This window comes from Cenococcum geophilum (assembly GCF_001692895.1).
Source record: "Cenococcum geophilum 1.58 unplaced genomic scaffold K441scaffold_2, whole genome shotgun sequence".
Classification (NCBI taxonomy): domain Eukaryota; kingdom Fungi; phylum Ascomycota; class Dothideomycetes; order Gloniales; family Gloniaceae; genus Cenococcum; species Cenococcum geophilum.
In genome coordinates, this window is record NW_027137560.1 from 5055855 (window position 1) to 5072736 (window position 16882).

Here is a 16882-nt window from a genome sequence, read left to right on the forward strand (position 1 = left end):
GTGAATAGGATCAAGTCCAACCGAAGCTCGAGCCAACGACAGAGAGAAAGCATCAGGAGAAACTAGAGGAATGGGAACGGTGAGTTTGCACTTGTATGGTAAGATGATCTCGTAAATCGAATATGAAAATAGTTTGTGTATGCAATATCTGCGAAGAATCGATTATAATAAAGAGCTTTGGAGAAGTTATCAACAACAACAATATCATTGGCTTCAATATCGACGACTGTCTTCTAGCAGATACTTTATTTGATCTTCTTAACCACCTAGATACCTACACTGCTCCTGCTGCCACACCTCAAGTCATCAACACCCGTAAAGCCATCCACCCCTTGTTCCTATCCGTCCCTACCTATACAGTCCCCATCACGTCGGTCGTCGTTGCGTCTGTCTATACCACATCCGTCGTCATTGCGTCCGTCGTCACTGCATTCGTCTTCACCACGCCAGTGCTCACCACGTCCGCCCTCACCACGCCTACCTCCATCCTCTCTTGCTCAGGCTCCGATTCCACCTCGCCCATCGCATGCGACTGCAGCTTCTCTTCCGCTGAGTTCTGATCCTAGTCTGTCAGCATCGTCAACATCACCAGCATCTTCACGCCACTCATCGACTCCTCAACTATCAGCACCTTTGCTAGCCCCGTCGCGCCGTCCGTCACCGCAGGCCTCACCCTCACTTTTCCTTTCAAATACACGACACCTCGCGCCGCTTGCGTAATAAGCCAAACCGTTCTCCCCTTCACAGCGATTATATACACAACCCCCACTTGCGCGACTTCTACATGCCATCGCAGACCCCTTTGAAATCCCATAAGCCTCCCGGCATCCTATAGTGCACGTTTAATTTTAGGTGTCACTCAGCTAGCGCGTTCGGACGAATAGTGTAGGGGGTTTCTGGAGGACAAAGATTTGAATTTGAATTGAATTGATTGGTTGATTGATTTATTATTACAGCCTCGGCTAGACAGCGAAAGTTTACCAGTATAACTCTATGTCCAGGGACACTGACGTCCATTTTCAGATGGTTTGCTCGCTGTTTTAAGCAGCGCTTGTCCCAAGCGCTAAGGCCTAAGCGAAGTGTCTCTCCCCCATCAAAACTTCTAACTGCGTACTTCCATATTTAATTACCCATTACCAGGACGGCCCTATATTCTAAGAAGTGGGTTATCTATTATCCTACTAACTTATAGTCGGTTATAATGGACCTCCCTGGCTTTTAACGTCCCCTAGATATCTATAAAGCTTAATACGCCCACTGCAGCCTTCTACTCAGCATTACTTCTATTAACCAACCATATTAGTTTACTCTTTTTTCTCTTCCTATACTTTAGTTCTTTTCCTATACCTGCTTAATATTCTCCACCATTTTGCTAATTATATTAATAATTCTATACTATTACCCAACTTACTCTATTACTCTGCCTTACCTTAATTTATAAGTTGGACTCCGCGCCCGCCCTATTACTATAGCAATACCCTTTTTTTTAGGAACTAAATTAATATATACCCTTCCTATATAATAAGCCGAAGGAAAGCCTAAGGTATAAACCTGGGCGTAAGTATAGGCATAAACTTAGGTAGAAACCTAGATAGATACCTAAACGTCCGCCTATTTAACGACGTAAGCCACTAGCGCAGCTAAAATATTCAGCTAAGCATTATAAAAAACTTTGCGAAGAATTTAAGAAGATAGGTCTTATAAAGAAAAATTATTTACTAGTAATAAAGAATAATATAAACAAAATTTTAACATAATGGTTAAGGTAAGAGTGCTCTTATCTAAAATGCAATTCTATAGCTTATTATTTAGGTTCTGCGAGAATATAAAAAAACACCCTACTTAACTTCTTAAGAATGCCTTAAACCATAACGTTAAAATTTTTTTTTAGTGGATTGTAGATAATTATCTATTACGGAAAAGGACTAGTATTTGTTAGAAATATAAACACTAGCAATAGCTCTATTAAAAATATGCTAAGAAAGATTAGCCTAAAGACGTTAATAAAGAAATTAATAACATATAGAAATTACTTTAAATATTTATAAAATCCCGCTAACTATTATAGTATATTAACGGACCATTAACTAAGAATAATGGGCTTAATATATCTACTAAGGAGAAGCCAGTAATAAATGTTAATGATATTTTTTGGGTTTTATATTATTACTGGGCTTATAATATCTCCATATTTCTAGATGGGCGATAGAGTCTATAACTTACATTTTTAATACTTATTTATATATATATAGTATCTTAGCTAGGCGTATTAGTCTATATAAAGAGAAATGCGAAAGTAGTAACTTAATGCGCTTTTAAGACCTATAATAAGGATAGAGGAGTAGGAGATAGTATAAGTAATAACAAAATTAATGATGGAGATGGGGATGATGATAGTGAAGACGAAGATAATAGTAAAATAGATAACTAATATAATGGAATTAGCGAAGGATCTAAGGAAAAGGACGAACTTATTAATACTTTATGTTATAAATATGTTATACTTATCCTTATTTAAGAGCTAGGGGCTAAACAGGACCTTATTGCTATGGAGATTAATTTATAATTTACTAAAGGGTATAGACGGAATTCTAAACGGTAAGGTATATATAACAAGTTTCTTTTTAATAAATGCTAAATTAGATATAGTAAGATATTTTATCTTTATAAGGTTAATAACCTAATCTTTAATGTAATAATTTATATAATTGTCCTAGGAATTCTTAATAATGCCTTTAAACTTAAATTCTAGACTATTAAGTAGGTTTTTATAGTTTAAGTTAACCTATATTAAACGACCTCGCGTTTAAAATAGAAGAAAAGCTAGGAAAATAAACTAATATTTTAGTAAGTAATTATAATAGTAGACGGGATCGGAACTTTAGATAAGCCTATACCCTACTATACTTTCCTCTACTATATTTAGCGGCTAGGCTTTATAGCCGGAATAATATAAATCTTTAATCCCTATAATATTTAGCGAGGAATAGGTAAAGTGGTTAACGCTATAGCAACCTAAGCTTAATTATAATAGGTTATGGGTTATAAAGATACTAGTGTTTATTAGGCTTATATAAATAAGCGGATTTTATATAATATTTAGGCTACTTTCCTCAGCCGCCCTTCTACTAACGTACTTATAAAGTCCCTAACGTATATTAGTTAAAATATTAACCTACAGGTTTCTAAAGCGGTTGCAGATATAATAAATAATTCTCTTAAAACTTATCCACTTATTATAGAGCTCCGTTAGTAGCGCAATGCCTTATCTAAAGAAACTAGGGAACTATATAATACTCTTAAAAATGCATAGGCACTTAGGAGTGAAGAGTATAAATTGTATATATAAGCTGCATTAGAATTAAAAAAATAAAAAAAGGCCTTAAAAAGGGGGAAACGGAAGGAAATATGGCTTAAATTTTTTAATAAAATTAAGACTGAAGATTTAAGGCGATAGCTTGCGCTATCGGCTGTTAGTTTATATAAGAAAAAATAGAAATTAAAACTAGTAGAGTATAGTCCTAAACAAAAACGCGTTATTTAGCTCTTATGTAAATGTCTAGCTAATCTTATAATATAAGAAAATTTCTAATATTAAATTAACGCAATTAAAGCCTTGTTTAATCTATGCTAGGTACTAAAACCTATAGTTAAGCGTAAGGTTATCTGTAATTGTAATTGGGGCATCCTTCCTACTTTAGAGCTAAGTTTAAAGCTAATAGTTAAACCTAAACCGGGCCCTGTAAAGATTATAAATTAATAGTATCTCTTCTGCGCCTATAAGCCGGGAGTATATACCCTTTTCTATTACCTGCGTAAAGTAAGGGAACATATTAAGAGGTAATATCTTTGTTTTTTTAAATAGAATAAACTAATCCTATGTCCAGACCTATATTGCCACTTATTAGGAATAATGCTCTTTAGATATAAGCATTTTAAAAACCATATATTTATAGAGTATAGCGCTTCTCTACTAACTTATACCCTATAGTCCGTTACTCTTAGTTTTTTTCTTTTTCTTATAGTATTATAGGAGGTTATGTTCGTCCTATTTAGGAATTAGTAAAGTATATCTAGGATAGATATAGTTCGCCAATAGTTAGTGGTTATTGGCTATAAATAACCTACTAAAGTACCTCTTTATAAGCAATTTTACTAAAGGAGGCGGGTTAAGCGGCCGTTTAACTAACTATATTATTAAAATAAAATACCTTATACAAATTGTTTAGGACTGGAATTTCTTTATAGCATAGTATACTACCCTAAAATTTCTTTTAAAGTTAACCTATATAGCGCTAAGGATGGCTTTAACCGTTAAAGTAAGTGTAGTCTTTAGCTCCTCGCCTTTTTATAAGGGATTTTCCTTTAAATATGTTCTTAGATTTTAATCCTTTGCTATTTTATACAATTTTTTATTTATACTAATGTCCCTTACTAGTTTATTTCTACTTTCTATATTTTGTTAGAAATATATTACCTATCTTATTATATCTATACCTATATCTATTCCACTTAGGTACTATTTATTAAGCATATAAAGGCGTAAAACGGTATTACTAAGTAGTATAAGACATTTGTTTCCTTCCGTTGGCCCTTTAATATTAAATTATAATTTAGAAGTATCTGCTATAAGGAAAACCTAGCCTAGCAAAGCCAAGTTTTTAAAGTAATAGTTAATTCTATCTTATAACGAGTTATAGTTTAATATTATTACTTTCTGCTAAAGGATATAGGGTAAGTAGGTTATAAAAATCTGTAACTTGTATATATATAATGGGAAACGTAATATGCTATTAATTGGAAGACTAAAAGATAAAAAAGAATAATGACTTTACCTTATTGTAAGAGGCTTTAGAGCCTTACTATATATACTAAATAGGTGATAAAGACTAACGTTAATACTAACGTCGATTTGAAACTGTTACCTTATTGCTACTTAATTAACATTGCTAATAGGTAATAAAAAGGTAATAGAAATAGTATAAAGTTATAAGGTAATAAGCAACTAGAATAGGAATAGGATAATTATTAAAATCTAACTAAGTCCTAGCTACGTATAGTAGATTCAGCTTAAGTACCCTATAATACTCTGCTTTAAAAGCGGATTAACTCCCGGCTTTAGAGCTAAGAAATAGTGTTATATGCTGATATTCTTTTAGAGGGGTCTGTGATATAGATATAGGGGTCTGTGATATAGATATAGGGGTCTGTGATATAGATATAGGGGTCTGTGATATAGATATAGGGGTCTGTGATATAGATATAGGGGTATGTTATACTATAAGTTAGGCTGTATTGCGAAGTTTAATAGTTATAAGAACTGGTTGGGGTTAGGGAATTTTGGTGCTTTTAAGTTGACTTAGTAACTTCGCCATACTAAACAACCTTTGCTTATTATTATAGCCGAGTTTAGTACGTAAGACTAATAGAAGGGCCTATAGTTAGTGATATTAGTAAATACGGCGGTGCTTATTTGCTATAATGCTAAGTTTATTACTGTTATTAGTCCTAACGCTAACTACAGCCTACTTTCTCTACTTATACTTTCTCTATTTACTAACCTTAAAAAGTTAACCCCTATTTATTAAGATGTGTCCGCTAAGGCGACTGCTAAGAGATCTGCTTATAGGTGGGGTAAAATCCTAGCCATATAAGAACCCGACTTTATAATATACTGTAAAAGATTAAGAATTGGCATTCCTTAACTACCGAAGATTAAAAAATATGTACTCTTATACTATCTACCTACCCCTTCTGCTAAATAAGAGTTTAAAATCTTAATTATTAAATTAAGCCTACCCTAGCCTAGTGCTACTAAGCTTTATAAAGTCTACTATTAAGGTTCTAACTTTGTAAATACCCATACGGATTCCTTAGTTGTGGTTCGCTATCCTTATCTTTATAGCAGCCGATAGTGGAGCCGGTAGTGGCCTTATACATAATTTTAGGATTGGTTTTCTGTAGATATTCTATTAGGATACTTAGTCTCTTGCATAAAGCAACTTATAAATTTTAATAAAAGATAAAACCAGCCTAATAGAGTTCGGCTTTCGTTTTCGCCTCTTTAATACCTAGATAGAGCACTAAATAACTAATAATAGCTTTTTTAATGCTCTTTAACTCGTTAGCTTTATACCACTTCTTATATTAGTCTACTACCTTATACCTTTTACTTAATACACTAGAAATAGCTTTAAAAAGGAAACTTAGAAGAGAAGATAAATATATAACCTAAAAGTGTTAACATTAGAAAGGATAGAAAGTAGAGGATTTTATATATCTTTAACTTGTTAGGCTTTTAAAGGCCTAGTTATATAACTATCTTGCTTCCTAAGGATTAAGTATTATAAATAGAAATACAACCTATAAGTAGCTAGGAGGAAAAAGGATGTTTAGAATACAAAGAGATATCTTCTATACTAGTTTTACGCCTCGCTATACTATATAATAGAGCATAGAATTTAGTTAGTGTAATATTCTACTAGTTTGAATTAAGTGAAGATAAGAGTGTTAGCGATGTTAGGTGTTAGTGATAATAATAATATAGGATTAAGTGGCCGAGTTATATACTAGCGCTATATAGTTATAGGAAATTGGAGTTATCTATAGGCGCTAGTATATAAGGAGCCGTGCCTATTATTCCTATAATAAATAATATACGCGTTTTGTAATATCTCTTTATAATACCTTTATAATACATAGAAGTCTATTCTCTTAAACCGTCTATTTATATCAAGTATAATATATAGCTACTACATAAATATAACAAAGTAGTAATGTTAGCAGAATTCCATTATAAGGCTAATAAACGGAGCAGATCCTTTAAAGGTTGTTATATAGTAGAGAACATAGGTATCTAAGCTGTTTACAGGCGGTAGACTCTAGGGGGTAGGCGGAATAATTACTAGAGTAATATTTATTCCCAGCGTTAGTGATTTTATAGTTTATAAAACTGTAATAGAATATAGTATATATGATATAATTAGCAAGCATAAGCGCGGACGGTACTCTTCTATCTAACATTATTAGGGTTTTAAGTTAGGCGGAATTATAAATACTATTACCCCGCTATATAGTAAGTACGTAACCCCATTATTTAATTCCTAACGCTAGTAAGAGAGAAATAAGATTATAATCTAGGAGCAGAGCGAATTATATTATGCTATAAGATAGTAAGGTTTAGCTATATATAGCTAAAGACAAAAAGTTACAAGTTTAATCCTATTCTTAGACGTATTTAAAGCTTTTAAAAAGGACATGTTGCTAATAGTAAGGCCGGTTTAGGCGCTTATAGCTAGGCATGCGATACTTAACTAAATTTAGTTTAGCGGACTTTGGTTAAAAGTAAAGGAAAACTTCTAATAGCGCCCTAAGGTAGAGGCCAGTTTCGCTAATAATTATAGCTATCCCTAAGAGGTATCTAATAAAATAGAAAACTTTACCTAAATTTTGAAATTTCTAGGATTATGTTGCCTGAGAAATTTGAGGGACATTAAAATAAGGTATAATAGTAATATTATAGTTTTCTTATCTACTGCAACTCGCTTCCACATAAAAGCCTCCTATATTAAAATATTGTCTTTATATACAAATTCGAATATAAATCGAATATAATTGTATGCGTATACTTTATTAACTCTATTTCTTTACTATAAGCCTAAGGCTTCCTTCTACTATATTTGGCAGATTTGCGTCGCCTTATACTACGGCTAGGCAGGGTATAGCTAGTAAGGGGGGAGGCTTATTAAATAATTGAGTACGGCATTTGCCTATTACGCCCTTATTACACCGTCCTTTTAGCTTAATAGGATTGCAATTTAAGTAGGCGATACCTGTTAAGACTTAGTAATAAAGAGGCTAGTAAGAAATAGAGTTTTATATATTTTAAGTAAAAAAAGTACTACATATACGATTATATACGATTTATATTCGAATTTATATATAAAGACGATATTTTAATATAGGAGGCTTTTATCTAGAAGTAAGTTGCGGTAGATAAGAAAACTATAATATCTAATAGGGCACCCAAAACTGTAGTAACCCTATACTGCTAACTTTTCTCCTTAACTAACTCCTTTATATAGATAGGTTCTTTTTTATAGGCCTATTTTTCCTAAGGGCGGACCTTTTTATCCCTAAAAGTTATCCGTTTGTTCCCCCCTAGTTATTAAGAGATTAAGTTTAAAGTTAATAAGCTCCCGTACTCTTAGTGAATATATTCTTTTAGTAATCTATTTAAACTAGCGTTAAATCTACTTTAATTTTTTAGTCTAAATATAAGTTACCTATATAGGCTAATCCGCCATTTTATATCTAATTGGCGCGAGTATAAATCGCTCTATTCTTCTATACTATTAACCCTAAATATCTTATTAGCCCTTTATACCTATCCAGTAAGCTCCTTAAGATAGATAAAAGTAATTTCTATTGTTTTACCTTTATATTTATTCCGGTCCCTATCGCGTATAAAAATCCCTTAGTTACTAGATCGCCTCCTAAACTTAAATCTACAAGATTTAGTTTAGTTATTGCTCTAAAATTTATACTAAGCTAAATTTTAGTATCTTTAACGGTTAAAATGAGTTTTAGCCTTTTTAATCTTATAAATAAAGTTTCTAAATATGTTAAGGCCGTAGAGGTAATAGAGAAATTACCTAAGTAGAACCTCCGGGTAATTTACTATAGTTTAGATAGAAAAGTTATTAAAAAGTTTATAATAATCGGTAAGGATAATTTAATTGTAAATATCCTTAAGAATATTAATACTTAAGATATAGTAAATTATATTATGGGAATAGAGCGGTAAAGAGTAGGATATATAATAATATTAATTGGAGAAAAAGTATAAAAGTAGGTGCTAAAGCGTTTAGTACTAGAGGAAAAGGTAGAGATATTAAAAAGGATTAAAGACTATTAGGAAGAGTTAGAATGTTAATAACTAGATAGGATTTTTAAGGAATATATTAAGGTTAAGAGATTTCTAGAGTATTACCTAAAAATAATAAAGAAATGTATAGTATATAAGGGAGGGTATTTATTAGGGGAGTTAGTACTAATAGCAAACTGCTAGAAGTATAGCTTTTATAATAGATGCTGTTAGGAGGATAAAGTATACCTAAAGTGTAAGGAGGAGGAAAGTAACCGTAGCTCGGAATAGTAGCTTTTATCCGCTAATACCTTAGCCCTCTATCTTCTACTAGGTGCTAGTTTTAATCTTTATCTCTTATATATATAAGAGAGTATATTATATAAATAAATAATATTATTAAAGTAAGCGTGTATACAATTATCGCTTAAAGGGAAATTATCTATAAACTATTATAAGCGTTCGGATATTGTCGGCTAAAATAGTATATAACGCTGCTAATAACTAAATATTCTAACTTTAGCTTAACACTCTAAGGACTTAAAAGGAGGGGAAAACTAGCCTACTTCTGCCATTCCTTAAAAAGTATTCTTAACTATTAAAAATGTTTATACTTTATCTAACTATTAAATTAATTCTTATAATAGCGGAGTATCTTAAACGTGTATGCGATGTTAATGCTCTTATTATTATAGGTTATTACTTCTACTATATATTAAATAATGAGCTTTATAAACGCGATAGCAGCTCCGCAATATATTAGGCAGCGAAGTTTAGGTAGGCTAGCACTGCTTAGAAGGCTGTTCCGTTTATTAACATTAACGACCTTATTAAGCCCTTACTATTAGCCGTAGAGGAAGGCTATATAGATATAGTTTGCCTACTACTAAAATGGGGCGCGCCTATTAACGTGCTAAGAGAAGGTAAAAGTGTGCTTTTAAAACTTTCGTGGAGAAGCAACGTAGAAATTGTTAAACTATTGCTTAAGTATAGGGCCGAAGTCAAGCCTGCTAATGGACGTATCCCGTTAAATATAGCCATTTCCTATAGCTAAAAAGAGATTATATATATACTATAGGATGCTAGAGCACGACTAAACCCCTTTATATGAGAGGCAGCTATATATAACCTGGTTAAGATTGCTTTTATTTAACTATTACTTAAAGAAGGCGTTATTCTTTATAAAGAGGACTTTAAGCCACTTTATTTCGGCTCGTGATTTCGCCTAAAATAAAAAAAGGCTATTATAAACTTGCTACGCCGCGAATAAATAAAAAGAGTTAGTAAGTACTAGGTCGAGCTAGATTTCTAGGCTTTGCTTATAGTATATATATAGTTTTAAGATTCGTATTACTGGTATTTTAGAGATTACGACTATAAAGCTAGCGAGAAGTTAAGGATAGAAGTATAGTTATATTGCCATAGCCTCCTTACTAGAGAGCGAGACGAGGGTACCTATGATTTGTTAAGAAGGATTAATATAACTCCTAAAGTTTAATAGATTAACTCTTAGCTAATAATATTAACTTAAGTTAGCTTGCTATTAACGGAGACTACTTATACTATATATGTATTATTATATAACCGGTAAATTTGGTTTAGTAGTTGTTTAGGTGGATATAAAAAACCTAAAAGCTACCTAAATGCCACGTTATAATAGCTATTGCTACCTTTTTGGCGAGGATATAGGGATAGGGTATAAACTTCGATCTATTCTATATCTCTCTTAAATAAAGTACACTTTTATACTTAGCTAGGTAACGTAATAGCTCTTTATACTTATAAGCGGGCCTCCTAATTGTTTTATTGCTTTTAGTTAACCTTTATAGCATACCCTTTTAGAGCTTTATAAGTTGATATTTATAAAGCTTAAAATCCCTAAAAGAGTATATAGTTTTTAATCCTTCTTTTAAAGTCTTTTTAAACTTTTATAAGCTTTTTAGTAAAGCTTAGCATCCTTATTTATAGAAAATTTCTTCTATCTAAATCTAGCCCTTTTATACTTTCTCCTATTCTGATTATATTTTAGGTTTTAAAGCTTTTAAGTTAAGCTAATTACTATATTGTAACCGCCCAGCTCTGTCTAGAGTAGTAGTTTTCTTTACCTCCCTAGGAGACTTCCGGCGTATAAAAGACTTTTGGCGTATAGGAGATTCCGCGAAAGGGATAGGAGCGTTAAAGTCCTCTTTAATAAGGATTAGATAATCTACGTAATTGTTAATATATATATAGTATTCTTTTTTTACCTCTTCTTATATTTTGGTATACCTTTAGAAGATCTAAATAAACCTTAATGGTTATTTTTAAGGTTTTGCTCTAAATTTAGGTATTACTGCTAGATAAGTTTACCTAGCTGCTTATAATCTTCTATATCCATCTACTCCTCTTTTATAGACTTTAATTAGTATTTGTTAGGGCTAATATAAAAGAGCGTGTGTTATATTACCTTCGTTAGAGTAAACTTCTATAGTATTAGTGTAAGTATATAGCTTAGTCGTGTTTTCAGAGCTAAAACCTTCCGTAGGCACGTACTATTTAAACTCCTTTATTATTTGGCCAGCCATTATTATGGAAGTATTTGCTATTTTAGAGAAGTAGCTGGAGTAGCAGAAAATCTGTTTAAATTGGGTATTATATACTTAAACGTCCTTTGGCATAATTTTGTTGATAGAAGGTTTAGGGTTAAGAGAATCGGTTATGGCTAAGCCTTACCCGCTACTAATTAAGAAATGCTTTAGGTAGGATATAGGGGATTTGCTTATAAGCTCTGTAGCCACTAGGCTGTTAGTAGTAAATATTATAGGAATTACGTAAGTCTCTCTATTTAGAGTTTTATTGGCTTTAAATCCCGTAAAGGTATCTTTAAATATAAGAGGAATAGGACCGGTAGAATTAAGTATAGAATCTACCTATGCTAATCTTAAATAAGTGGCTTTGGAGATGGAGAAATGCTTAGAAGGATATTTAAAGTTAGAATAATCCATTGCTAATATATGCGGTGGGTTTGTTTAAAAGGAGATAGGGTTATTTAAGAAGGGAGATAGGTTTATTTAAAAAGTGCAAATACTGGGGTTTAAATACTACTCCTTACTATTCTATATAATATGGGTTTCCGCTTAAAGATAGGGTAGTATTAGGGGATGTTCTTAACTAAGGATTTCTGCTTTATGTTATTAAGCCCCTAATCTAACTATATAAGATAAACTTAGCCTAGGTGGTTCCTAAGCCCAGATAAGACGCTTCGTGCCGTTTACCTATATAGTAGAGCCTTTAGAGCCCTTAGTATAAGCTAATTAACTACTCCTACTGCTGTCTATTATGCTGTATAAGGTATATCCTAAATTGCTAAGGCTTTAAGGCCTCGCGCCGGCTTCCGTTCCCCCTATAATAGTGGCACTTTTATATATAGTTCCGCTTAGCTAATTTATAAGCCTTAGCCGTAAAAGTTGCTTTAGGTTATTTAAACTAAAGGCCGTATAACCTTCTCTCTTAAGGTAGTAGATATTTTAGGTTAAGGGATATAGATATACGCCGCCTAATATAATACTTATACGTAACGGTCTATTTTAGGTGCTACGCCTCTAGGGTATAGTAAGGGCACGCATTATATAAACCCTTCTCCGGTTTAGTAGGGTAGGGGCTACTATAGTGTAGCCGCGAGGTATATTATTAATATAGCAATATTGGGGCCTTAAAGATGGGATTATATATAAAGGTATAGTCTGCCTATATACCGTAAGTAATAGGAGGTAGTAAAAAGGTTTTATAACTTAACCTAACTTATATATTATCTCTTAGGTAAACTCTATCCTTTACTTAGTTATTAGAGTTCGGGTATTAACTATATACTTATAGCTACGCTAAACAACTAAGGATATAGGCGTGGAGTAAATTTTAGCGTTGAAATGGGCTAAAATAGGGGCGTGGAGATATTGGCGTAAGGGAAGTATTAGCGTAATTGCAGTGCTAGTAATGGTAAGGGGTCTCCTTCGCTCTTTTTAGTTAAGCGATCCTAAGAAGTCTCTTACCCATAGCTTCTGCTATTAGATTTTAAAATAATTACACCGCGATTATAGAAGTAATGTTATTATAGCCTTTATAACTATACAAACTAAAAGAGGCTTAAACTATTACCGTAATGATGTTTTTTTTAGTATGCGTTAGATACTAGCAAAACTACTTTCTTACGAAACCTTTAGTGAAGTGTAGGTTTGCGCGCTACGCTAGGTTATAGAAGAAGTCTTAGAAATAGAGGCCGGTTAAAAAGGGGATTAATATAGGAGACGCTTATATTTATATTATAGGCTATATTAACTGCGGTTATAATAGAGGAAGACTTATACGCGAGGGAGGCTTAGTGGAGCGTTAATTACCCTTTCTATACTTTGGGGGTCTGTAGCGTATTATGCCTTTTTACCGGGAATTACGCCGGAGAACTAGATATATATATTTGAATAAAGCGGTTTTGGTTACATAAGTAGCTGGTCTAGTATAGGGATATTCTATTATGGCTTAGCTAGTAGCGCTAGTATTATAAGTTTGGAAGTTACCACTGGTGCCTATAAGAGGGTTAGGATATATAAGCTAGTGGATAAATAATGCGGTAACCGCTAGTAGGGGGTAGTTTCTATAAGAGGATAAGCCCTTAAGATGTCATTATACTTATTAGGCCTATACGCAATAAGGAAGTATATATAATTAAGATCCACGGTTTAATTTAGGGCTCTATATATGCCGTATCCTAATTGCAGATTATATTGGTTCTTATTCGCTAGATAGCTAAATTTAAAGCCTAAACTAGGTAATATCGGCCCTAGGCTAGATTTTTTAGCTATTGATTTGTTAAAGGGGGTAGAGGCTGTAAATAACCGCCTTACTGGCCGCACCTATGTCGCTATATTAAAATACTTAGAAGATATAGGGTAATATAAACCATTATCTTTAATGTAACTATTGTGTGGAGGTATAGTAAGGTTAAATATGGATAGAGAGGGGATTAAGCCCCGTCTGTAGTTGTATCTTAACGCATTTATAATACGACAGTTATATTATTAAGTTAGTATATCGGCTTAGCCTTTAAGCCTTAGCTTTCTAGGTAGAGCTAAGTAGAGCCTATATTTAGCTCTTTTATAAGTTATATAAGAAGAGTAGGACATATAATCAACAGTAAGTGATTTAAAGGTAAAGGTAGGGGATAGCACGTTATATTTAATTAAGGTGTGCCTTATTTTTAACTCTTTAATAAGGTACTGCTAATATTGCTAAGCTATACCGTTTATCCTAAAGCCTAAAGGCTTAGATAATGCCTTTAACGCAGTAAAGTAGGTACATTAATAGTGGTTTTTAAGTGGCTTTATTATTTACTGGCTTACTAATATAAATAGAGTATTTTATCAGCTATAGAATGTAAGAATAATTTAGGGTGTAATAATCCTAGTATAGAAGAAAATAATGGCGTAGTAAAGCCGCCTAAATGTACTTTATCTTAATACTACTATTTATTAGAGTCCTTAGACTCTGGTTAGGGTATAAATTATACCTAAATAAAAAATTAAGAGCCTTAAAAGAAGCCGGAATGAGACTTTAGAGTGTATAGGTAAATAATATTAGAGAGGCTGAAAATGAAATTATAGAATATAAGCGGAAAAGGATACAGATGAGCTGCCTTTTAGTGTTTAGCCTTGGAGTTATTATAATGTATTATTTGTTTATAAAAGACGCTTTATATATAGGATTAGAGTTAAATAGTTTGCACCTTTATGGTGTTTATATCCCTGCTAATAATTTAGTTAGTAGGTGCTTTAGTTTCTATAGCGAACTAAAATTATATTACTAAGTTCGGACCACCTCTTGCACATTATTACCTCTTATATACTTTTTCTTACTAAAAAATACTAAAATAAAGGTGCGCTAAGCCGCTTTCTACCTATAACACTTTAGATATATAGTTAGTGCTTCTTATATACCCTAAGACCTAGTATAGGAAGTAGGTGTGCTATATATTAGGATACTTATAATGCTTTACGTTTAATAAGCTAATTAGCGGATTTTAAGCTTCTTTATTGTTAAGCAGTATAGAATAGACGTCGACCCCTTATAGCTGTATTTCCCACTAAGCTATAATAGATGTATAGGGACGTCTTATATTATAGAGCTTATTTTAGCGTTTTATATTTTCTAAGTATAATATTTTTATCTATGGATACGTATAAGCAAAGCTATAGATATGCTTTGGATTTTAGGTAGAAATAGCCTATCTAGTAAGCAACTAGTATAGCTATGCCGCAATACTAGCAACCCGGAAGCCAACAGCGCCCGCTATCCAAATTTGCATTTATAGTGTAGCTATTTTCCTTAGGCGTACTTATAATATCGACTTAGATATTAGCTTTCTGTAATTATTTATTATAAGCCTATAATTTCGCATTTATGTGTCTTAAAGCTTAGGTAGGCATAGTAACTAATAATAAGCTAGAATATTACTTTAGTCCTTAGAGCCACCTTTGTTCCTATAGGTATAAGGTCTAAGATATAATACGCTTAAAAATAACTAGCTTTGCTATACCGTCCTTCTAATAGAAGGTTAGGCCTGGTGTAATCGCCATTTTAAAGAGATAAAGTCTCTAAATATAAACTGGAAGCAAGCTTAGCAGGAAGCCGATAATATTAAAGGGCCCCTTAATTTTGACTCCGCTAACTAGAAAGTGGATAAGTTGTGTTTAGTTATTAATCTAAGAAGGTAAATTAGTGTACGCTTTTATAGGACTAGTAGTAATACTACTGACCGTATTTAGTGGATTATAAAACTAAAATAAGATATATAGGCCTTTACTAACTGGAGTTTAGGTAGGTTTTATGCTATAAGTATAATAAAGCCTAATTAGGTACTTTCTTTCTAATATTATACCTAGGGCTGAGCCTTGCCGAAACCGACCTTTTAAAGATAAAGATAGTAACGCTAACCACTCTCTAAAGCATCCCCGATAATAGCACTATTATAGTTTTAAAGGATTTCTACGCGGGCTTCTACGCAAGCACCGTCTGTTAGCTTTATAAAATTGTACTAGACCTTAACGACTCTCTACTAAAGTGTAGCGCTGTAAGTTTAGATTTAAGACCTCTGACGCCTAAGGATGGTGGTACTAATATACTGCGTAGCTGGTTTTAAATTATAGTATTTAATAAAAGCGACCCTAAGGTGCTCGAGTAGGTAACTAGAGTAGTAAGTATTAATAAATTCCTAAAAGGTCTCTACGCCAACTAGGTAGAGACTTACGTTGACTTTTTTAAGAAGGTATAGCGTCCGTATGCTCTTTAATATCTTAGGGTTACCATCTGGGTATAAACGCTTGCCGCTCTTAAATTTAAGAATGTGAGAATTCTAGGCGGCGTTATTCTATCTAATATAAAAGGCCTAAAAATGATTAAGCCGTGCTAGGATATACTCTATTAATGGCTCCTAAAGCTCCTTACTCCTTAGACTCTTTTAACTATCTATAAAAGCTTTAAAGATTATAGCTCTATTTATAAGCTATTAATAATAGGATTATATAATAAATATTGGTGTGACCTAAAAAGCCTTCTACTTAAATATACTGCTATAGTGTATCTTGGTTTTATACCTTCTAATAAGGTTAACTATAAGAGCTTCCTACTTTCCATAAACCTAAAGGATAGTTTAGTTTCGCAAGTCTAGTATTAAAACTATATAATAGAACAGATAGCTATAGGTGATTTATTAACCCGTTAGCTTTTAAATAAATTATAAAAGCGACCTGACTGCCTATTACTTATTATCTATAAAGGAACTAATGTTAATAATACGGTCTATCCGTCTAAAGACGATGCCCCTATTAGGCGGCGCCGTTTAGCGAAGACGGAGGAGGAACTTAAGAACGTTAAGTAAATAACTAAGGTTACTTTAGAAGATATAAAAAATACTTTAAGGAAAGACTCGATGTATAATCCGCTAGTGGTAGACTTTTAGTAATTTATTATTATTAATAAGCAACCTAG

The 16882-nt window shown here is 32.7% G+C and overlaps 1 protein-coding gene across 1 annotated transcript; it reads left to right on the forward strand.

The window, feature by feature from the left end:
- Nucleotides 1–16346: 16346 nt before the first annotated feature.
- Nucleotides 16347–16508, forward strand: K441DRAFT_421922 (uncharacterized protein; the record flags this gene model as incomplete). Its single annotated transcript, XM_067641549.1, has 1 exon — nucleotides 16347–16508. A coding segment is annotated over one exon (162 nt), but the record flags the coding sequence as incomplete, so codon positions are not given.
- Nucleotides 16509–16882: the final 374 nt, after the last annotated feature.